This window comes from Bos taurus, chromosome 26 (assembly GCF_002263795.3).
Source record: "Bos taurus isolate L1 Dominette 01449 registration number 42190680 breed Hereford chromosome 26, ARS-UCD2.0, whole genome shotgun sequence".
NCBI classification, from domain to species: Eukaryota; Metazoa; Chordata; class Mammalia; order Artiodactyla; family Bovidae; genus Bos; species Bos taurus.
The window spans coordinates 36,881,562-36,904,798 of NC_037353.1; the positions used below are offsets into that span (position 1 = coordinate 36,881,562).

Below are 23,237 nucleotides of genomic sequence, written 5' to 3' on the forward strand. Positions count from 1 at the left end.
CCCTGTCCATCACCAACTCCCGGAGTTCACCCAGACTCACGTCCATTGAGTCAGTGATGCCATCCAGCCATCTCATCCTCTGTCGTCCCCTTCTCCTCTAGCCCCCAATCCCTCCCAGCATCAGAGTCTTTTCCAATGAGTCAACTCTTCGCATGAGGTGGCCAAACTACTGGAGTTTCAGCTTTAGCATCATACCTTCCAAAGAAATCCCAGGGCTGATCTCCTTCAGAATGGACTGGTTGGATCTCCTTGCAGTCCAAGGGACTCTCAAGAGTCTTCTCCAATACCACAGTTCAAAAGCATCAATTCTTCGGCACTCAGCCTTCTTCACAGTCCAACTCTCACATCCATACATGACCACTGGAAAAACCATAGCCTTGACTAGACGAACCTTTGTTGGCAAAGTAATGTCTCTGATTTTGAATATGCTATCTAGGTTGGTCATAACTTTCCTTCCAAGGAGTAAGTGTCTTTTAATTTCATGGCTGCAGTCACCATCTGCAGTGATTTTGGAGCCCATAAAAATAAAGGCTGACACTGTTTCCACTGTTTCCCCATCTATTTCCCATGAAGTGATGGGACTGGATGCCATGATCTTCGTTTTCTGAATGCTGAGCTTTAAGCCAACTTTTTCACTCTCCTCTTTCACTTTCATCAAGAGGCTTTTGAGTTCCTCTTCACTTTCTGCCATAAGGGTGGTGTCATCTGCATATCTGAGGTTATTGATATTTCTCCCGGCAATCTTGATTCCAGCTTGTGTTTCTTCCAGTCCAGCGTTTTCTCATGATGTACTCTGCATATAAGTTAAATAAACAGGGTGACAATATACAGCCTTGACGTATTCCTTTTCCTATTTGGAACCAGTCTGTTGTTCCATGTCCAGTTCCAACTGTTGCTTCCTGACTTACATACAAATTTCACAAGAGGCAGATCAAGTGGTCTGGTATTCCCATCTCTTTCAGAATTTTCCACAGTTTATTGTGATCCACACAGTCAAAGGCTTTGGCATAGTCAATAAAGCAGAAATAGATGTTTTTCTGGAACTTTCTTGCTTTTTCCATGATCCACCAGATGTTGGCAATTTGATCTCTGGTTCCTCTGCCTTTTCTAAAACCAGCTTGAACATCAGGAAGTTCACGGTTCACATATTGCTGAAGCCTGGCTTGGAGAATTTTGAGCATTACTTTACTAGCATGTGAGATGAGTGCAATTGTGCGGTAGTTTGAGCATTCTTTGGCATTGTCTTTCTTTGGGATTGGAATGAAAACTGACCTTTTCCAGTCCTGTGGCCACTGCTGAGTTTTCCAAATTTGCTGGCATATTGAGTGCAGCACTTTCACAGCATCATCTTTCAGGATTTGGAATAGCTCAACTGGAATTCCATCACCTCCACTAGCTTTGTTCATAGTGATGCTTTCTAAGGCCCACTTGACTTCACATTCCAGGATGTCTGGCTCTAGGTCAGTGATCACACCATCGTGATTATCTGGGCCATGAAGATCTTTTTTGTACAGTTCTTCTGTGTATTCTTGCCAACTCTTCTTAATATCTTCTGCTTCTGTTAGGTCCATACCATTTCTGTCCTTTATCGAGCCCATCTTTTCATGAAATGTTCCTTTGGTATCTCTGATTTTCTTGAAGAGATCCCTAGTCTTTCCCCTTCTGTTGTTTTCCTCTATTTGTTTGCATTGATCGCTGAAGAAGGCTTTCTTATCTCTTCTTGCTATTCTTTGGAACTCTGCATTCAGATGTTTATATCTTTCCTTTTCTCCTTTGCTTTTCGCTTCTCTTCTTTTCACAGCTATTTGTAAGGCCTCCCCAGACAGCCATTTTGCTTTTTTGCATTTCTTTTTCATGGGAATGGTCTTGATCCCTGTCTCCTGTACAATGTCACGAACCTCATTACATAGTTCATCAGGCACTCTATCTATCAGATCTAGGCCCTTAAATCTAATTCTCACTTCCACTGTATAACCATAAGGGATTTGATTTAGGTCATACCTGAATGGTCTAGTGGTTTTCCCTACTTTCTTCAATTTAAGTCTGAATTTGGCAATAAGGAGTTCATCATCTGAGCCACAGTCAGCTCCTGGTCTTGTTTTTGCTGACTGGATAGAGCTTCTCCATCTTTGGCTGCAAAGAATATAATCAATCTGATTTCAGTGTTGACCATCTGGTGATGTCCATGTATAGAGTCTTCTCTTGTGTTGTTGGAAGAAGGTGTTTGTTACGACCAGTGCATTTTCTTGGCAAAACTCTATTAGTCTTTGCCCTGCTTCATTCTGTATTACAAGGCCAAATTTGCCTGTTACTCCAGGTATTTCTTGACTTCCTACTTTTGCATTCCAGTCCCCTATAATGAAAAGGACATCTTTTTTGGGTGTTAGTTCTAAAAGGTCTTGTAGGTCTTCATAGAACCGTTCAATTCAGCTTCTTTAGCGTTACTGGTTGGGGCATAGACTTGGATTACTGTGATATTGAATGGTTTGCCTTGGAAACGAACAGAGATTATTCTGTCATTTTTGAGATTGCATCCAAGTACTGCATTTCAGACTCTCTTGTTGACCATGATGGCCACTCCATTTTTTCTGAGGGATTCCTGCCCACAGTAGTAGATATAATGGTCATCTGAGTTAAATTCACCCATTCCAGTCCATTTCAGTTCACTGATTCCTAGAATATTGGCATTCACTCTTGCCATCTCCTGTTTGACCACTTCCAGTTTGCCTTGATTCATGGACCTGACATTCCAGGTTCCTATGCAATATTGCTCTTTACAGCATCGGACCTTGCTTCTATCACCAGTCACATCCACAGCTGGGTTATGTTTTTGCTTTGGCTCCATCCCTTCATTCTTTCTGGAGTTATTTCTCCACTGATCTCCAGTAACAATTTGGGCACCTACTGACCTGGGGAGTTTCTCTTTCAGTATCCTATCATTTTGCCTTTTCATACTGTTCATGGGGTTCTCGAGGCAAGAATAATGAAGTGGTTTGCCATTCCCTTCTCCAGTGGACCACATTCTGTCAGATCTCTCCACCATGACCCGCCCATCTTGGGTTGCCCCATGGGCATGGCTTAGTTTCATTGAGTTAGACAAGGCTGTGGTCCTAGTGTGATTAGATTGACTAGTTTTCTGTGAGTATGGTTTCGGTGTGTTTGCCCTCAGATGCCCTCTTGCAACACCTATCGTCTTACTTGGGTTTCTCTTACCTTGGGCATGGGGTATCTCTTCACGGCTGCTCCAGCAAAGTGCAGCCATTGCTCCTTAGCTTGGACGAAGCATATCTCCTCACCGCCGCCCTTCCTGACCTTCAACGTGGGATAGCTCCTCTAGGCCCTCCTGCGCCCGTGCAGCCACTCCCTGGACGTGGGGTTGCTCCTCCCGGCCGCCGCCCTTGGCCTCAGGCATTGGGGCGTGGGGTAGCTCCTCCCGCCCGCCTCCCCTGACCTCGGACGCGGGGTAACTCCTCTCGGCCACCCACCCTGACCTCGGACGCGGGGTAGCTCCTCTCGTATATTTTAGCCCAAAACACAGTAGCATGTATGAAGTTCCCAGCAGTCGTGAGGTCTGTGAGGCCAGGATCCATGTTTTAGTTAAGTCTATAACCCCAGGGTCTAACAGAATGTCTCACTAGTATGAACAAGGAGGATGTAGTCATCCAATAGATATGTATTGAGTGCTTACTATGTGCCAGGCACTATTCTAGGAATAGCAGATGTAGGAATGCATACAAAAGACAAAAATTAGTAGGAGCTAATACCCTACTTTCAGAGAAGGCAGTGGTACCCCACTCCAGTACTCTTGCCAGGAAAATCCCATGGAACGAGATGCCTGGAAGGCTGCAGTCCATGGGGTCGCTGAGGGTTGGACACGACTGAGCGACTTCACTTTAATTTTTCACTTTCATGCATTGGAGGAGGAAATGGCAACCCACTCCAGTATTCTTGCCTGGAGAATCCCAGGGACGGGGGAGCCTGGTGGACTGCCATCTATGGGGTCGCACAGAGTCAGACACGACTGAAGCGACTTAGCAGCAGCAGCAGCAGCAATACCCTACTTTGCTATAAAAACAGTAATAGAATAAGTGCTAAGGAGACCAAACAAAGAATGTAATGGGAATCTGATGTGTTGGTGACACTGCGGGTGACCTAGGGGAAGGAGATTTTTGGTAGGGTGGACAGGAAGTCCTTACTGAAAAGATGACCTGAAGGAGTTAGCCATGCAGGTACCTGGGTGAGAAGCATTCCAGGCTGAGGGGTGGGAATGGCAAGTGCAAAGGGCCTGGGGCAGGAGCCCGTGAGGGTCATGGCAGCAAGGAGCCTATTGTGGCCAGAGTGAAATAAAAGAGAGGAGAGTAGTAGGGCATGAGGTTAGAGAAGGAATGGGGCAGAGGGAGATAATGTAGGGTCTTATGGACTGTAGCAACAACTTCAGCTTTTACTTGAGCGGGATGGGAGCCATGGGAGGATTTTGAGCAGAAGAAGTACATGGTTTGATTTGCTTTTTAACAGAATTACCGTGGATCACAAGTTAATCACAAATTAAACAAATAGTATTTAGCCCAGTTTCCAATAATAATAATAAGGCACTTTATAAGACACCAGAAAGTTATTATTTGGGAGTTCCATTCCTCCCTATCTCTATATCATTATCATGTAAACAATGATATGTATCATCCATAATATATGATAAAGCACAGTCATATAATGTATGATGACATGATAGTAAATTTTTCGATGATTCTAAATATCCCACTGCCTGACCCCATGTGGTCAGAATGTCTAGATGATGTAATTATTCTATCTTCCGTCTGGCAGTTGCAGAGGAAAGAAACACAGATCGTGGCATTGAGAGTAGCTTGAATTTCCTCTTCACTAGCACTAACTTACAAAGTTTTACTACCTGTTTTGAAAGTAAATGTAATTAGAAATATCCATTTGCAATGACTACTTAAAACTGGTAAAACTATAGATACTCAAAATGAGAATTAAAGCCAGTTCTATCTAGTGCTGGTAAGCAAAATTCTTTCAAAAAAGACCTATTATAAAACTTCTTTCTCATTATCTGTTATATTATGATTTGAAATCATTTCTATTAGGATAAAATGTAGATCATAAGACTTGTTTACATAACTGTATTGTTATATACTTGAAATTCTGTAAAATAATGAATTAAAATAAGCCTACATTTATCATAAGCTATCATTTTGAGATACTGTAATTCCTACAACTTTATTAGATTAAAAGCATATTTATCATTCATGTCTTCAAATGACTTTTCAGCTTCAAAATATTTTATTTTACATATATTTGTTACTAAGAAACCATTTACTTTTAAAATTCATAGTTCCCTATGTTCTAAAGAACCATCGTGTCTAAACCACAATTAGTTATGAATACAAATTTGTATGTAAATAAACCTGATATAAGAGAAGTCCTCCTCAAAAAAAGATGTCAATTCTTTATTACTGCTATGTTGTATTTCTGAAATGATCTCAGTTATCTATTGTATAACAAACCATAGTGGCTTAAGAGAACAATGGTTTATTGCCCATGATTATGAGGCTCAAGATTCAGGCAGAGCTCTGCTTTGCTATGTGTCCATTGGGTGAATGTACATGATTGCATCCAACTGGGAGCTGGGCTGAGCTGGGCCAAAATGGGTGGGAAGGTCCAAGATGGCCTTCCACGGGTAGTATCTTGGTACTAGCTCTCCTCTCTAAGTGGTCTGTTATCCTTCAGAGCCTCTCTCCCCAGCCAGTTCACCTGAATTTCTTAACATGGAGACTGGGTTCCAATAGAACAAGAATAGATGATGGAAGGTCGCTGAAGACCAAGGCCATGATACTTGCCCAGTGGCAGTTCCTCTATATTCTCTTAGTCAAACAAGTCACAAGACTAGCCTGTAACCCAGAAAGGTTTTTAAAAACCTTTATTTAGAATCATCCAAAAATTTACTGTCATGTCATCATCAGTTCCACCTCTTGATGGAACGAGTAGTAACATTATATTGCAAAGGGGTGAGGACCTAGGAAGGAGTGACTCTTTGGAGTCCACATTTATAGATAAGTGATTTGCCACATCTAGTGACTCAAAGGTGAGTCAAGTCATGTAGGTCATGAGAAGAATAGCCCATGCCATGTAGTAAAAATATTGTTATGTAAGGAAAAGAGAGCATAAATGACTGGAATGTATTTCAGAATACACAAATGTACTTAGAACTTTTATGAATTATTGCAGTAATCCTAACTACCAGTGGCAGTAATGCTGTGCCTGACAATGACAAAACCAATTTGTCTATAGCATTCTTTATAATACATTCCACCTGTCACATCTTGAAACTCAGCTGAAGCTGTGCACTGGTTAACCTTGCTGCCTGTTTCATGATTGAATAGGAGGGAGTTCAGTCATTCCTGCAGAAACAGGGAGACAAGAGAATTAACTGGTCTAAGGCAGAGATACTGTGTACACAGTGATACTTAAAATTCTAAGTGCTTATGTCGGATACCTGGGAAGTGTTGGTGATATTAGTATCAGAACACAGTCATCTACATTAAATGTCCCTTTCAGTTCAGTTCAGTAGCTCAGTCGTGTCCGACTCTTTGCGACCCCATGAATCGCAGCACGCCAGGCCTCCTTGTCCATTACCAACTCAGGGAGTTCACTCAGACTCACATCCATCGAGTCAGTGATGCCATCCAGCCATCTCATCCTCTGTCATCCCCTTCTCCTTCTACCCCGAATCCCTCCCAGCATCAGAGTCTTTTCCAATGAGTCAACTCTTCACATGAGGTGGCCAAAGTACTGGAGTTTCAGCTTTAGCATCATTCCTTCCAAAGAAATCCCAGGGCTGATGTCCTTCAGAATGGACTGGTTGGATCTCCTTGCAGTCCAAGGGACTCTCAAGAGTCCTCTCCAACACCACAGTTCAAAAGCATCAATTCTTCGGCGCTCAGCCTTCTTCACAGTCCAACTCTCACATCCATACATGACCACTGGAAAAACCATAGCCTTGACTAGACGGACCTTTGTTGGCAAAGTAGTGTTTCTGCTTTTCAATATGCTATCTAGGTTGGTCATAACTTGTCCCTTTAGACTCACACAAAGAATTCTTTGGTACAAGAAGATGATATGTAATATTAATAAATGTGCAATATCTAAAAGTACACACAAGGTCTGGTGACCCAGATCCAAGTCAAGAAACTATCATTCAACATTACTTTTTCTAGGAAATGTTTCATACTCTCAGTTATCAGTTCATTGCTACCAGTTAATCGAAAATTGTTTTCACAGAAGTGTTCTCCTTCTTTGATTGCAACCATGCCCGAAGTCATCGCTTTTATGCTGAAAGCATTCTCAATCCTGATGCATTTATTGCTTATCCTTGTAGATCCTACAAATCTTTTAAAGCAGTAAGTAAAGCATTTTGCCATGTAATTCAATTAGCAAGTCATTTTTTGAAGCATGATCAGTCAACTAAAAATTAGAACATTGAGTATGTAGCAAAAAAAATGCATCTACCATTTTGGTAAATAATAGATTCTTTCTGTGCTGAGTACTGAACAGTAGCTGGGGTTGCTGAAGGGCTTAAATAACTAAACCAACTATTTGTATTCTGGTTGTTTCAGTTCTTTTGAATTATATACAATTTTGCTTTTTTGGTCATTTGTTATGCAGTTATTAGATGTTGTGTACCAGGCATAAGTCCAGCACAAAAATTTTTGTGTGTATATATTTTAAATGTCATCCTCTAAGATGCCCTGAGAAGGCTGAACCAATTAATAGCTACAGTCAAACATATTACTATTTACCTGGGACATGAAAATTATTTTATTAAAATTTGATTATTCATACAGAGCAGAACTGAAGCATAGATAGCTCACAGGAATTCCATGCAAATCAATATACATTACAAAATACCAAATTTGATTTTACTTGAGTCATGAAGCACGTGGTGCCAGATCTGAGCTGACTATATTTTTCATTTGCTTATCACTATGAAAAGATAAAAAGAAAATCTATTTTGTAGTGGAAAGTAGAAAGATTTTCCTGCTTGTGCTTTAGAGACTTATCCCCTGTTTTATCAGGGTAGAAAAATATGGGGTTTCAAACCAAAGTGTGTTATAAGCAATAGCACATTTTGTGCTATTTTGTGAATAAGAATAGTGTTGGGACAGGAGTAAGTATTTCCCTCCTGTTACAGACCAAGGTGAGTGAGCCCTCAGGCTGTCTTCCTGAGCATGTCTTCCTTGTTCATACTGTGGCTGGTGAACTGCAAGTCTCAGAAACCTTGCCAGACAAGCACTGACATTTCCCCTAAACCTCCTTCTCCCCGAACTCATCCTTCTTCAAGCCCCAGATGCTGCTCTGAATGGCTAAAGGGATCCTGACATTCACTACATCAAAGGCAGGTGAAAGCAGGTTCTCAAAGTCATAGCATATTCAGAGTTAGCGGGGTTTAATCAGCTCAAAACGGGAGAACTCTAGGCTCCTATGCCACATAGATGCTAATTACGGCAACAAACTAGAGAACATTAAGTCAATTTCCTTGACTTGTTTTATTGTACTTTTATCCAACAGTCATAAAAAATGAGATGGAATTTTAAAAAATAAATAAAGTAAGGGGGGTTTCAGTGCTGGGCCATCTGATTCACATTCTTGTGCCTTCACTTAATAGACAAACAAACTCAGACAAGTTGCTTACTTCTCTGGGCTTTAGTTTCCTCATCTGCTAAATAAGGAGACTAAAAACATTATAATAATAATATTTTGTGAGGATTAATTGACCTAAATGCACATAAAGTGCATCAAACAGTGCCTTGCACATGGTAAGCACTCACTCAATCAATATGAGCCCTTATTATTTTGTTAGTATTTTTGTTCATTAAAAATGGAGTTTTAAATGGGGTGTTTTACTATAATCCTAGGCTTCCCCGGTGGTTCAGCAGTAAAGAATCTGCCTGCAGTGCAGGAGAGGCAGATTTGATTCCTGGGTTGGGAAGATTCTCTGGAGGAGGAAATGGCAACCCACTCCAATATTCTTGGTTGGAGAATCCCATGGACAGAGGAGCCTGAAGGGCTCTGTGGTCCATCGGATCACAAAAAGTCAGACACGACTGTAGTGACTAAGAATGCATGCATGCACTACAGTCCTAGCCTAAATATCCATAGTTTATAAGTCCGAAAGTTCAAAAACCTAAAGTAGCAAATACTCCAACATTGCTATCCAGGTTTTTTTAAGTTAGTATTTTGTTAGTTTTGTTTTAGATTTTAAAATACATGGATAAAATTGAAGTACCTTATATTCCCTTCATGCCCTTCCCTAAGGCAAACTTTGAGGGAAATTTATATGTATGTGTATATACATATATATAGTATCTTGCTATAAGTGTCTTTCTGAATTTCTTTTTACATTTTATAAGACCTACATTGAAATATATAGACCTATTGTATTTAGTAGGAGTTGTAGGAATCAGCCACATTTTATTTATTCATTCCCCTACTAACGTACATTTTGGTTGTTTGCAGTTTTCATTATTAAAAGCAATTCTGCAATAAACACCTTTGCGTATCTCCTTATGTACTTGTGAAGAAGTTTCTTTATGACATGTAATAGAAGTGAAATTTTCAAAGCATATGTGCATTTCCATCTTTATTAGACATTACCAAATGTCTGTCTGCAATGTCTGTTAATTTATATTCCCATAAGAAGCAAATGAGAATTCCCTACTCCATATCATACCAATACTTGGTATTTCCAACTGCCTTAATTTTTGCAAATCTGCTGAGTATGAAATTGTATGTTGTTTTAATTTGTACTCCTGACAGCTAGTAAGATTGAGCATCTTTTTACATAGCTATTGACTATTGACTTTCCTCTTCTATGGACTGTCTGTCTATTCATGTTATTTACTCATTCTTTTCTAACAGCCAGCCCCTTTTCCTTATCCCTCAGTTGCTTTTGTTTTATTATGTTTTGTTTTTGAAAACAGGCAGGATAGTCTATTAGGCAACTTAGTCATTCTTAAATGCATATACTTTATTTAGATTTGAAAGATTTATTATAGTTTAATAATACATTCTGAGTTTATTGAAGGTCAGCATTTCTAATTACCTCTTATTTTCTGTCACCAGGGAAATTGCTTCCATTGTCCCAAGGAAGGTTGCCCAACAATGGGTCATTTTGCTGATAGATTTCACCTGAAAAAAATGAAGCCTAATAGATTATATTATTTTTTAAACACAGGGACTGTTTCGCCATTTGCCCGTAAGTATTTAGCTGAATTTTATTGTAATGCCTTAAGGCACTTACCTTTAAATATTCAACAGTTTTTACTGAGTGTCTACTAAATCACTGGGCATCGGGCCAGACTCTGAGGATGCAGTGAAGAACACACAGTGAGTCTAGGCTGGGGGAGAGAAAAGGAAGAGTCTCAGTTTCAACCCTGAGTAATAGGGTTGGGAGATGCAAAGAAGGGATTTCTTTCTGTTGGGAGATGCAAAGAAGGAATTTCTTTCTGTTGGGAGATGCAAAGAAGGAGTTTCTGCACTCAGATCGGGGAGCCTTCCAAGAGGAAAGATGCCTTCAACACTGATTCCTGAAAAGTGAGTAACAGAGGGAAGGAATGGCAACCCACTCCAGTACTTTTGCCTGGAAAATCCCATGGACGGAGAAGCCTGGTAGGCTGCAGTCCATGGGGTTGCTAGGAGTCGGACACGACTGAGCGACTTTGCTTTCACTTTTTACTTTCATGCACTGGAGAAGGAAATGGCAACCCACTCCAGTGTTCTTGCCTGGAGAATCCCAGGGACGGGGAAACCTGGTGGGCTGCCGTCTATGGGGTCGCACAGAGTTGGACACGACTGAAGTGACTTAGCAGTAGCAGTAAGCAAAAGGAACTGCATATGAAAATGCCTGGAGATAAGGGAGAGCTGGAATCTAAAAAAGATCCCCCTGCTGAGATTGTGGAGACCAGGAGGAAGGCAACATGAGGCGGGTAAGATGAGAGAGGCAAACCGGGTCAAATAATGAAATTATGCTCCATATGGGAAGTCTGGGCTTTATCTTTGGGCAGGTAGAAGCAAAAAGGACCTGGCTGAGGGGCTTCCCTGGTGGTCCAGTGGCTAAGACTCCATGCTCCCAATACAGGGAAGGTGGGTTCAATCCCTGGTCAGGGAACTAGAGCCCACATGCTGTAACTAAAGATGGAAGATCCTGAATGCCGCCACTAAGACCTGGCATGGCCAAATAAATAAAAACAAATAAAAAGAGTTTTAATTAAAAAAAAAAAAAAGGAACTGGGTGAATGGGTTTGTCAGTTCAGTCACTCAGTCGTGTCCGACTCTTTGCGACCCCATGGACTGTAGCACGCCAGGCTTCCCTGTCCATCACCAACTCCTGGAGCTTACTCAAACTCATGTCTATCAAGTCAGTGATGCCATTCAACCATCTCATCCTCTGTCATCGCCTTCTCCTCCCGCCTTCAATCTTTCCCAGCATCAGGGTCTTTTCCAGTGGAGTCTGTTCTTCACATCAGGTGGCCAAAGTATTGGAGTTTCAGCTTCAGCATCAGTCCTTCCAATGAATATTCAGGAAAGATTTCCTTTAGGATGGACTGGTTGGATCTCCTTGCATTCCAAGGGACTCTCAAGAGTCTTCTCCAACACCACACTTCAAAATCATCAATTCTTCGGCACTCAGCTTTCTTTATAGTCCAACTCTCACATCCATACATGACTACTGGAAAAACCATACCTTTGACTAGATGGTCCATCTAGTTTTTCCAGTAGTCTTGTATGGATGTGAGAGTCAGCTTTCTCTAACTCAGTAAATGGGTTTGAGGGATGCAGAAAGTGGAGAAGTCAAGGATGATTCCATCTGGGCAGATGACATACCATATGCTGAACTTGGTAACCAGGCAGAGAGGCTGGTTTGAAGTAAGTTGATGGGCTCAGTTTGTAACATATTAGGTCTGAGATGCTGTTAGAATTTGGGCACGTGCAGTTAGATTGGGTCTCATCCTCTGGAGATTGCTGTGGTCCACAGCCAAAGATTCGAATGTTTAGACAGTAACCTAAGCTATGAAGTGGATGACATAATTACCCAAGAAGAATGTATCAGATGAGAAGAAAGAGAGCAGAGAAAGTGGTCCCTGTGAAGGACACTGAGGAATGAATAAAGAGAGAAAAGATAAAACCATGTGGCAGTCAAGAAAAGAAAGATGATGAAAAAGAGAGAATGCATTCACTGCCCCAAAGACAGGTCCAATGAGACAGGGCCCAGAGGGGTTCGTGGGATAAGTCCCATCACTGGTGAGTTTAGCTTTCAGTGGAGAGGTGATGGTGGCGGTCATAGTTCAGTGGAACAGGCAAGGAGGGAAACGGAACTTTCTGACGAGGATTAATTTGTGAACTGAAAATTCTCTCTAGTAAATTTTTTCCCCTTTCAGAGGCTTTTCAAACAACTTTATGAAGAATTGCATTTTTTTTCTGTTATTAAGCATACAACAATTTTAGAATTCAGAATGAAAGATCTGTTTAGTTCTAAAGTTCTTTAAAAGTTATACTTGACTGTTTGCAAGGGATTTATCCTGTTGGCAGGCTTTGTGTTGACTCAGACCTGTACTGACTGGGAACTCCTAGCACAAAGTCTGGTGAGAGAGGAAGGGACAATTCATTCCGCCTCTGAGTCATTAAAAAAAAAACACAGACTTTCTTGCTCAATAGGTTTTCTAGATATTTTTCTGGACTAATTGTCAAACTATAGCAAATTAGAATTTGGCTATGGAAAGCAAGGAGTCCCTTGGACTGCAAGGAGACCCAACCAGTCCATCCTAAAGGAGATCACTCCTGGTTGTTCAATGATAGGACTGATGTTGAAGCTGAAACTCCAATACTTGGCCACCTGATGCGAAGAGCTGACTCATTTGAAAAGACTCTGATGCCGGGGAAGATTGAGGGCAGGAGGAGAAGGGGACGACAGAGGATGAGATGGTTGGATGGCATCACTGATTCAATGGACATGGGTTTGGGTGGACTCGGGAGTTAGTGATGGACAGGGAGGCCTGGTGTGCTGTGGTTCATGGGGTCGCAAAGAGTCGGATACGACTGAGCGACTGAACTGAACTGAACTGATGGACTATAGCCTGCCAGGCACCTCTGTCCATAGGATTCTCCAGGCAAGAATACTGGAGTGGGTTGCCATGCCCTCCTCCAGGGGATCTTCCTGACCCAGGGATCAAACCTATGTCTCTTGTGTCCCTGCATTGGCAGGTGGGTTATTTACCCTAGCTCCACCTGGGAAGCCTAGAGAGTTGCCTTACTTGCTATTAATTCTAGGTAAACCAAGAGAATGACCAAGAGAATCAACCAAGAGAATTACTTTTGCTTTTTATACTTGAGTTTCTGCCATAAAATGATGTAGAAAGACAGAACAGATAAATCTTTGGTTTATTTTTACAGGCTGTATACACATATGCAGACTGGGAGAAGATAGATCAAGAGTACCTAAGAAATTCCTAGCTAGCAGATTAGGAACACTCTTTTTTATTTTCAAAGGGTCTGCTCTAAGTCTTTCCAAAACATATCCTGAAACTTCAATACTTTGGCCAAAGTATTGGAGTTTCAGCAACTGAACTGAACTGAACTGATGGAAAGCATACACACCACAGAATACAAATGTAATGGATGGAAGAAGACACACACATTTTTCTAAAGTCCAAAAAATATATGGAAAACTAAAGAATTTCTTTAAAAATATTATTAACTATTTACTTTGCAAAATCAACATGTGATAGTTTATATGTTTTTAAAAATATAACCTCACCAAATTCACTCAAGCTGTATAAAGTTGTATTAATATTTTCTCATGAACATGAACAGCCCTCTTCCTCTTTAACCCTGAAAGTTACATTTACACTGAAGTAGCCAGGAGATAGTGAAGGACAGGGAAGCCTGCTGTGCTACAGTCCGTGGAGTCTCAAAGGGTCGGACATGACTTAGCAACTGAACAGCAGTAACAAAGATGTCATGCTTCCCCGTGTTCTAAACCCTTCTCTCTCTCTCTCTCTCTCTCTCTCTTTCCTATTTTCTTTGTTTCCAGGTTGGAGGCACAAACTGTCTGTCAAACTTGATGGGAACAACGTCACTCAAGGAAGTATATTTCTCCGTGTAGGTGGAACGATTGGGAAGACAGGGGAGTTTGAGTTTGTCAGGTAGGCAAGGATGATGACCTGGCAGGTAACAGTGCTGTGCTCAGTTCATCATGCTCAGTAAGGCTCAGGCTTTTCTTTTCCTGTAATACAGTACCACCAGCTATCATCTGATAGTAACTTTTCTTTTTTCCCAAATATAAAATAGAAATCATAGTATCTATTTCATTCACAGTTCCAGCTACAGACAGAAAATTTTAGGAACTGTTAAGATGAAAATACAGATCTAGATAATAAAGCAAGTGGGAAAAAAACTGACAGGAAACAAGATATGCTTTTAATTCAGTCTGTTATTGTTATACAAATGTGGGCATATTGCTTTATTTTTAGGGCTTCCCTAATAGCTCAGTTGGTAAAGAATCTGCCTGCAATGCAGGAGACCCTGGTTTGATTCCTGGGTCAGGAAGATCCACTGGAGAAGGGATAGGCTACGCACTCCAGTATTCTTGGGCTTGCTTGGTGGCTCAGCTGGTAAAGAATCCACCTGCAATGCAGGAGACCTGGGTTCGATCCCTCGGTTGGCAAGATCCCCTGGAGAAGGGAAAGGCTACCTAATCCAGTATTCTGGCCTGCAGAATTCCATGGACTGTACAGTCTATAGGGTTGCAAAAACAATATATGCCATTATTGTTATACAAATTTGGGCATATTACTTTATTTTTATAGATTCCATATGAAATAAAGTATTTATATGAATAGCTGAATTTCTAATAAGCTCCCTAAGTAGTACTCACAGGTATAGTATATGTGTTAAGATAGTCAAAGGTAGGAATAATTCAGTAGAGGCATTCACCCTGCACTCTCATAAAAGGTTACAGTATCCTTCTATCTTGAGTTTTCCTTAATTTTTTCTTTGATCAGCCTTAGCATTTTTGAATTACGTCTTCCACTTTCATCACTTAATTCTGCAACTCATTTCAGAATTAACATTGTACACACTAATTAGATGTTACCGTTTTGTGAACTGATGAATTAATTAGATGTTTTGGCTCTGTGATTTACATCATCTTCAAATACAAGGCAGAGGCACAAAAAGCAGAGGTTTTGTGGTTGTCGGTCGAGGGATACGTCAGATTAATCACTCTGGCAGCCTTTGTGCTCATCATCTTGCCTTGGTGCAGCTGCCTGTAAAGGTGAGTTCAGTCAGTGATCGTCTGGATCCCAGTTCACACACAGGCTCCAACCCATGATTTCTAGCCGTGCCTCCCATTGTTTGGCTTTGTTCATCTTCAGCTTAGCCACATTACCCTGACTACACTGCTGCTGCTGCTCAGTCGCTTCAGTTGTGTCTGACTCTGTGCGACCCCATAGAGGGCCGCCCACCAGGCTCCCTGGTCCCTGGGATTCTCCAGGCAAGAACACTGGAGTGGGTTGCCATTTCCTTTCTCCAATGCATGAAAGTGAAAAGTGAAAGTGAAGTTGCTACCCAGCATTAAAATAGATCTAACCCTTTCCTCCCTTCCTGACTTTTATCCATGTTGTTCCATGTTCCAAATACCCTTCTCTGTCTTAGTAGATCTCATCTTGTCCTTCACATCTCCATTAAGCTATTCCTCTGAGAATAGTTCAACATGATCTTGTGTCTGTGGCTCTAAGGCCTACAGTGCACTCATTGCCTGAGGCTGTAGAATCTGTGTCCTGCACAAAGGCAGCTGACCTGGGTCAGGTGGGGAGAGATGCGTGGTTCCCACCCCTTCTAAAATTTGTGAGAATGTTTTGTCATCTCTCTACTTCTTTTGCTAATGTCTAAAGAGGCTACTTGTCATGTCCTTGCATAATCATCCAATCCTCTTTTTTAAGAATAATTAAGCATTTCAGGTCCACAGTAAATGTTTCATCTTGGAATGAGGTCTGCTAAATGAATTTGTGTGCTAGTCTAGTCCCACTCTTCAGTCAAGCGTTAAGAGTCTGGCTTCACCATAGATTGCATGCTTGCATGCTAATGCGCTCAGTTGTGTCTGACTCTTTTGCAAACCCATGGACTGTAGCCCATCAGGCTCCTCTATCCATGGGATTTCCCAGGCAAACATACTGGAGTGGGTTGCCATTTCCTTCTCCGGGGGATCTTCCCAACCCGGGGATCGAACCCACATCCCCTGAATTGACAGGCAGATTATTTACCATGGAGGCACCAGGGAAGCCCTCACCGTACATTATATTTTAGTCATTTGGGTTTCCAGTGACACCATCGTTAAGGGCTGTGCTGTGTGTGCAGTGAGTGAAGGCAGTTCATGGAGCAACAGGGAAATGACCCCTTGAAGTGAAGTGAAGTGAAGTGGAGTCGCTCAGTCGTGTCCGACTCTTTGCAACCCCATGGACTGTAGCCCAGCAGGCTCCTCCATCCATGGAATTTTCCAGGCAAGAGTACTGGATTGGGTTGCCATTTCCTTCCCCAGGGGATCTTCCTGACCCAGGAATCAAACCCTGGTCTCCCGCATTGCAGGCAGACTCTTTACCATCTGAGCCACCAGGGAAGCCCAGTATAACCTGAAAAAAGTTGCCCTCTGGTAATTAAATCAATTAATTCGACATGTAATAGAACAAGACAGGCCCTAGGAATAGCAGCATCCATTCTTGCATTCAGCAAACATGTAAATGCCTACTGTATACCAAGAATCGTTATAACTGCTGGGGAAACAGACACGGGTCCTACTCTCATGGAGCTCTCCCTCCAGTCAGAGGAGACAAACAATACATTAACAAAGCAGTGAGGAATGGCAGGACTAAAGAAACCTCATCTAGAGTAATTTTGGCTTGCATAAAACACGTCTTATGTCTCAAGTCTCTTATGACTTATTCTATTTCCACACTCACCAAAACACCTTTCTTTATCATTAGTTTGGTTACCCAATTCTTCTTATACAGATGAAGAAGGTACCAGGGGAAGGCTAGGAGTACATTTTGGTTAATGAAAAGGAAGCATTGCACCGCTGTTAGCTGATCAACAGGCTTCTAGTTTTTCTTTCATTTTTGTGTGAATTTAGTCTATCATTGATAGTCTGATGATTTTGGGGGTGTCAATAAACTCTAGTTTCTGATACCACAAAGCCAAGACCAGAGCTTTCACTGTGGAGAACTAGCCCTTAAAAATCAACTAATCAGGCTTCTCATTCTCCCTCTTTTTTCAAGCTTTAGAATTGTTCTGTTCTGAGATGCTGACCAAGGTGAATGGCAAGAATAAATCTCCTATAATCAAATGCAGGGAAATGAAACTTTCTCTTCCATGATACACACAGGTGTTGTCTTCCACTTCAATATTATGAATACCAAGCACAAGCTTATCAGTTTTATTCTTCTATTGACAGTGGAACACTGAAGCCAGGCATGACTTATACAGATTTAATTGATGCAGACATTAATGTTGGAAACATTACAAGCATTGAGTTCATTTGGAAGGAGTATTCATTTGAACGTTCTCAGAGTAAGCTGGGAGCAGAAATGGTGATAGATATATCTGGAAAATACGGATATCAGTAAGTCTTACTTTTTCCTTTGCATTTTCAAACACAGTTTAAACTTTGTAATTGACATTTAAAATCCATATATAATTTGAAATTTTCAAATAGTATGAAAATGTGTGCCCCTCAAAAGTTTGCAGTTAAAGAAAAGAAAAATTATTTAAGAAACCAATACTGTATTTGTGAAAGTGTTTATAAAATAAAAACTACTCATTAAATTAGAAGACCTACCTACATTTTCTACCTCACCTACCCTGGAATCATATTAACATTGTCTTTTTTCCCCCTTTAAATTTTTCAGATCTGCTTTCTGTAGCCAAAACATCGTAGGACCTAATATTGCCCAGATCCTGAAACCATGCTAATCTCAGATATATCACATATAATCTTGATGGATTTACTTAATGGGAGCAATGGGAAAATTAAATCTCCCTCTAGCTGGCATCCAAACCAAACTTGGCCCCTGTAAATGAGATAGAAAGGTACAGTTGCCTTTTTTCTATATAGGATGTTTTTCTTATTGAAAAGCTTTTATCTGAACCTTAAAACCAGACTGAGCCCTGGGACAAAGTACAGTACTGTGACCTATAGGATTCTGGTTTTCAGTGACCAAATAGAGCTGTGTTGCAATTTCTCTGAATTAAGAAGAGGTGCTCCAAGGATGGTGGTACAGACTTGTCAGTGAAAATGAGCCTCTGTCTGATTGAGTGTTTGAAGTACATTTAGAGCATTTCCAAGTGGAATAGCCATTATTCAAAACAGTTTGAAGAATATTTGCTATGTTGTTAAATCTTGCTAAGACAAATTATGTCTATAGCTCATGATGTACAGTAGATGGTGACCCCGTGGGTTGGTACATCTATTGATTAATAATGAAAACTAATGAGAGCACATTAGTATTTTCAAGGTGTTCCTTGGTCTTCAGAGTGAGTGAGAGGTAGAAGAGATTTTGGAGCTTATCTGTGATGTTTGCATCAGTAAGTAATAGGTCCTGAGGATCTTCAGCATCTTCTAGAAGCCTCCTATCACAGAATTACTTATCATTCTAGGCCTTGAAGGTCCCGTTACAAATTTGTATTTATTCTAAGGCAGCATTTCATTTCCAAAGCACTTGACGAATGCCTTGCGTTTATAATAACAATATTGCAATTTCTAAATGTGTTGTTTTCTCTTTTATTTTGCTTCAATTTCATCTAATTCAGTTGTCCTCACCCAGTGAAAATAAAAGATGAGCATTTTTATTTGTTCTGTTTTCTGTCACTGGCCTCGGTGTTTAGCACTGGGCTATAAACATTATTGGAAAGAAATAATGACAGATACTCTGCAGGATATTTCTTGATTCTCCTTGGTGCCTGGCTGCCAACTGAATCTTAAGAAGAGACCCATGGCTGTACATGAGCTTGAGTTGTGGTAGAAAGCAGAGAACAGAGTGGGGTTACTTTCCTATTGAACAAGGAGGAGATAGAAGGTTGACTGGAGAACAAAGCGTAGTGGAAGGAGGAAAGGAGATGAGGATGTTTTCAGCATGATCGGGCTGAGCATCCTACCTCCCTGGTGCTGTATCAGCCCGAGGCCCACGCCAGCGCAGGAACAGGGTGGCCAGGAGCAGCCCCAGCAGGAGGGCCTGACCCCTACTAACTGTGTCACAGCCCCAGTACTCCTGAGCAAGCTGGCAATGGAGTCAGCTGCATGGCTCTAGGGGCCAGAAACTTCCCATGAGAGAGCTGCCCTAAGCCTGTACTACTCTCTGCTCAGCCTTTCTTCCTTTCAGGAGGGTCTCACCAGCTGAAGGAAGAATTATGAGCCAGGATACTGCATTAAACTCTGTGAGTCCTGGCCTGCTTGCTTGTTCAAGGGATCTCTGGGCTGGCTCTTTCTTAGCTTGAAAAGACAAATTGGAGTCAATTAACTTCTGGGATCCCTACTTTAATTAACTATAGAATTTCTGTCCTATTGTTCTTATATCTGTCCCCTTTTCTGCGTTATAAGAATGTTGTGAGTGTGAAAAATAGAGCAGGAGCTAGCCAGGCAGATCTGAGAGTTCAGGGTGACAGCACTGAAGTGCATTTAGAGCATTTCCAGGTGGAATAGCCATTGTTCAAAATGGTTTGAAGAATATTTACTATGTTGTTAAATCTTGCTAAGACAAATTATGTCTATAGCTCATGATGTATAGTAGGTGGTAACCCCGTGGGTTGGTACATCTAATGATTAATAATGAAAACTAATGAGAGCACATTAGTATTTTCAAAGTGTTCCTTGGTCTTCAGACTGAGTGAGAGGTAGAAGAGATTTTGGAGCTTTTCTCTGTATATTGCCACCTAGGAAAGCTCTTTTTAAAAAATTCTTTTTCTCTCTGAGTACCCTGTGTTACTATAGAAGGGTATTTGTGGTGAAGACCGTTAGGAAATTCTTCTGCTTCTTGAGTGAACTGCCCTTAGTGCTGAAAAGTGACTTCCCACCCCATTAGTCATCACTTCCTTCACTGCCCATCGCCATCGATCCGCACTCCAAACGTGTCATCACATCACCCACAAACACCGCCTCTAAACTTGCACATGGGAGCGTCTTGCTCTTGGACCACATCTGCTTCCTCTTTAGGCCAATGGAGTGAACTTCAGATCTTACATGTAATACCATCTCTCCCACCTACACATCAGTATGAATCTGTAAACGGTAAATTTGTTGAACATAACTGTAATATCTATTTTATAAAAATTGACAGTAATTTTTAAGTAGATTTAAGATTAAAAGAATTAACAATAATTCCTTAATGTTATCTTACATTCCAGTTGTTTTTACATTTCCCAGATTGTCTGAAAAAGGTCTTTGGACCATTGATTGGTTTAAATTTATATCCAAACAAGATCCAAAAATTTCATATGATTAGTAGGTCCCTGTCTCTAGAGGTTTTCCCTCCCCCTTCTTCCACACCAGTTTTTAAATAAACCAAATTACTTGTCCTCTAAAATTTCTCGCATTCAACTGATGGGATCCCCTTGATATATTGTAGTACATTCCTCTCTCCTGTGTATTTCCTATAAACTAGTTACTTAGGTCAGGATACTTGTTGGGATTCAGGTGGGCCTTGACCCCTTCCATGCTCGTCTGCAGGATACACACTTTCTGTACCTTACTTACAGCTTTCAAATTAACAGGTGATCTTTCTTTTTTAAAAAAGTCTTTGTTGAATTTGTTACAGTATTGCTTCTGTTTTATGTTTTAGTTTTTTGGCTGCAAGGCATGTGGGATCTTAACTCCCCCACCAGAGTTTAAACACGCATTGAAAGGCAAGGTCTCAACTATTGGATCACCTGGGAAGTCCCTGCTGGTCATCTTTTATTCATTCAAAGGATTATGCCCATACTAGCACTTCATAGATTTGAAAGGGCTATACCAGTTAGAGTTGTAGGTAAAATAAAACACCGAATGTCTTTGACTTTAGTTGCTAAATGGCAAGGTAAGAGGAGAAAGGTGACATGAAGAAGGTTTACAAGGGTTTGTGCTCTGGGAGGATTGGAAGAAAGGGGCAAATTGTGTAAAGATCCAGTTATGGAAGAGGCATTGACCTCTGCACTGTGTCTAGGGCTGGAGGAGGTCCATCATAAATGTTTCTGCAGAAGTTAAGGAAAATTCACCTAGCTGCTTAAGTTGTGTGTCTGTTTCCCCAGGCTCCTCAGAACAAAGTGAATAATAGAAATCACCCTGTGTAAAAGAGCCCTCAAGTTTTGTTGACTCTGCAAGTCTTCAGAACAAGCAGAGCATTTCAGGAACAGAAGTATAATTTATGCCAAGTTGCTGTTTGCCAGCCTTTTAAAATCTAAGCTCATGTTAGATAAACGTAAAAATCTCATGTCCCTTCTGGGGACTTTTCTCTTCTACTTGGGAAAATCAAATTTTTTTCATATACCCTCTGGCTAAAAAGAGTTGGGAAATCTTTGCTTTCTGCAGATTGTGTAATAAAAATAATAGGTGTGTTTTGTGTTATGTTGTGTGATTTTTCCCCCCAAATACATACTTATATTATAATACCAGATGGGCTTCTTGATTTTACACGTGATTCTCTAGAGTTCTGCTCTAAGTGATTTATACTCAGGAGAGTGGAATGTTTCTACTAGATTTCACTCCAATATGAGGGAATGTCTGAATGCCTATATAGACTGGGGCAAAGATTTTTGGTCAATGTTTTCTCACTTGTACGTCTATTTTTAATTTATTTTTGCCTATGCTGGGTCTTCATCGCTGCATGTGGTCTTTCTTTAGTTGCAATGAGTGGGAGCTATTCTCTAGGTGTGCTGAGCAGGCTTCTCATCGTGGTGGCTTCTCTTATTGTGGAACATGGGTTCTAGGACTGTGGGCTTCAGGAGTTGTGGCGCACAGGCTTAGCTGCTCAGAGGCGTGTGGAATCTCCCCAGACCAGGGATCAAACCCTTGTCCCCTTGCACTGGTAGGCAGATTCTTAACCACTGGACCACCAAGGGAATCCCAGTCTATTTTCAAAGTTTGAGTTTTGCAAACATTTCACCTTTATACAGTCATATATCTTTCTTTTATTTTCATAGGCTTTTTAAAATTCATTCATTTAAAAAACATTTACTGAGTTACCTTTTACATGCCAAGCATTGTGGCTAAGTCATGAGGTTATTTGAAATATACAAGAGAGCATTGCAGAGGACATAGGAAAATTAATCTTTGAGCGTAATACATCATGATAAGAACTGTGACAGAAGCAGACACAGAGGTGACAGTGGCATAGAAAAAAACACCTTATTCGACTCAGCTCACACCTCCACCCTTCACTCATTGATCTCCTATAAAAGCAATAATGATAAAGATAGTGCAGTAGGTTTTCATTTCTGAATTCTGTGGTTATCGTATCTATTTTTATAAGTGATTCTATTTTGGAATTCACTGTACTGTATTTTTCCAGTGTCTTTGGTCCTAGAGAAACAGAACTGATCTTTCACTCAAACACTCACACATAAATCTGTCCATCACAGATCCACTGACTGTCAGCTATGGCCATAAGAGCAATAATTTCCTTAAAGGTCCCAGGTCATGCACAGCAGATTTAGGATGATGCCAACCAGAGCATGACTAGTCTTCTCATCTCAGGCTCCTCTAAGACTCCGTCCAATGGTCTTAGTGGAATCAACTGCAAAACAATGCCCATGAGACATGAACACAGATACAGTTATCAAACGTCAATCCATCATTTAGGTATAACCACAGCGAACCTAGGCATCTCAGATGGTGCTAGTGGTAAAGAACCTGCTTGCCAATGCAGGAGGCATAAGAGATGCAGTTTCGATCATTGGGTTGGGAAGATCCTCTAGAGGAAGAAATGACAACCCACTCCAGTATTCTTGCCTGAAGAATCCATGGACAGAGGAGCCTGGCGGGCTAAGGTCCATAGAGATACAAGGAGGCAGACATGACTGAAGCGACTTCATATGCACAGCAGCCTAACATTTAAAATAACTGAAGGCTAGAGATGTATGACTGTATCAGATCAGATCAGATCAGTCGCTCAGTCGTGTCCAACTCTTTGCGACCCCATGAATCG

General features: G+C 41.1%; 1 protein-coding gene across 1 annotated transcript in view; it reads left to right on the forward strand.

Moving 5' to 3' along the window:
* The window catches only part of PNLIPRP3 (pancreatic lipase related protein 3), a 43,976-nt gene extending 25,078 nt beyond the window's left edge, over positions 1-18,898 (forward strand). The window contains exons 8-12 of the mRNA XM_010820070.4: positions 7,297-7,415; positions 10,138-10,270; positions 14,105-14,216; positions 17,519-17,686; positions 17,973-18,898. Coding sequence (XP_010818372.2) covers positions 7,297-7,415; positions 10,138-10,270; positions 14,105-14,216; positions 17,519-17,686; positions 17,973-18,036 — 596 coding nt within the window. The 3' untranslated portion in view covers positions 18,037-18,898. The remainder of the gene's footprint in view (positions 1-7,296; positions 7,416-10,137; positions 10,271-14,104; positions 14,217-17,518; positions 17,687-17,972) is intronic.
* The last annotated feature ends 4,339 nt before the right edge of the window (positions 18,899-23,237 follow it).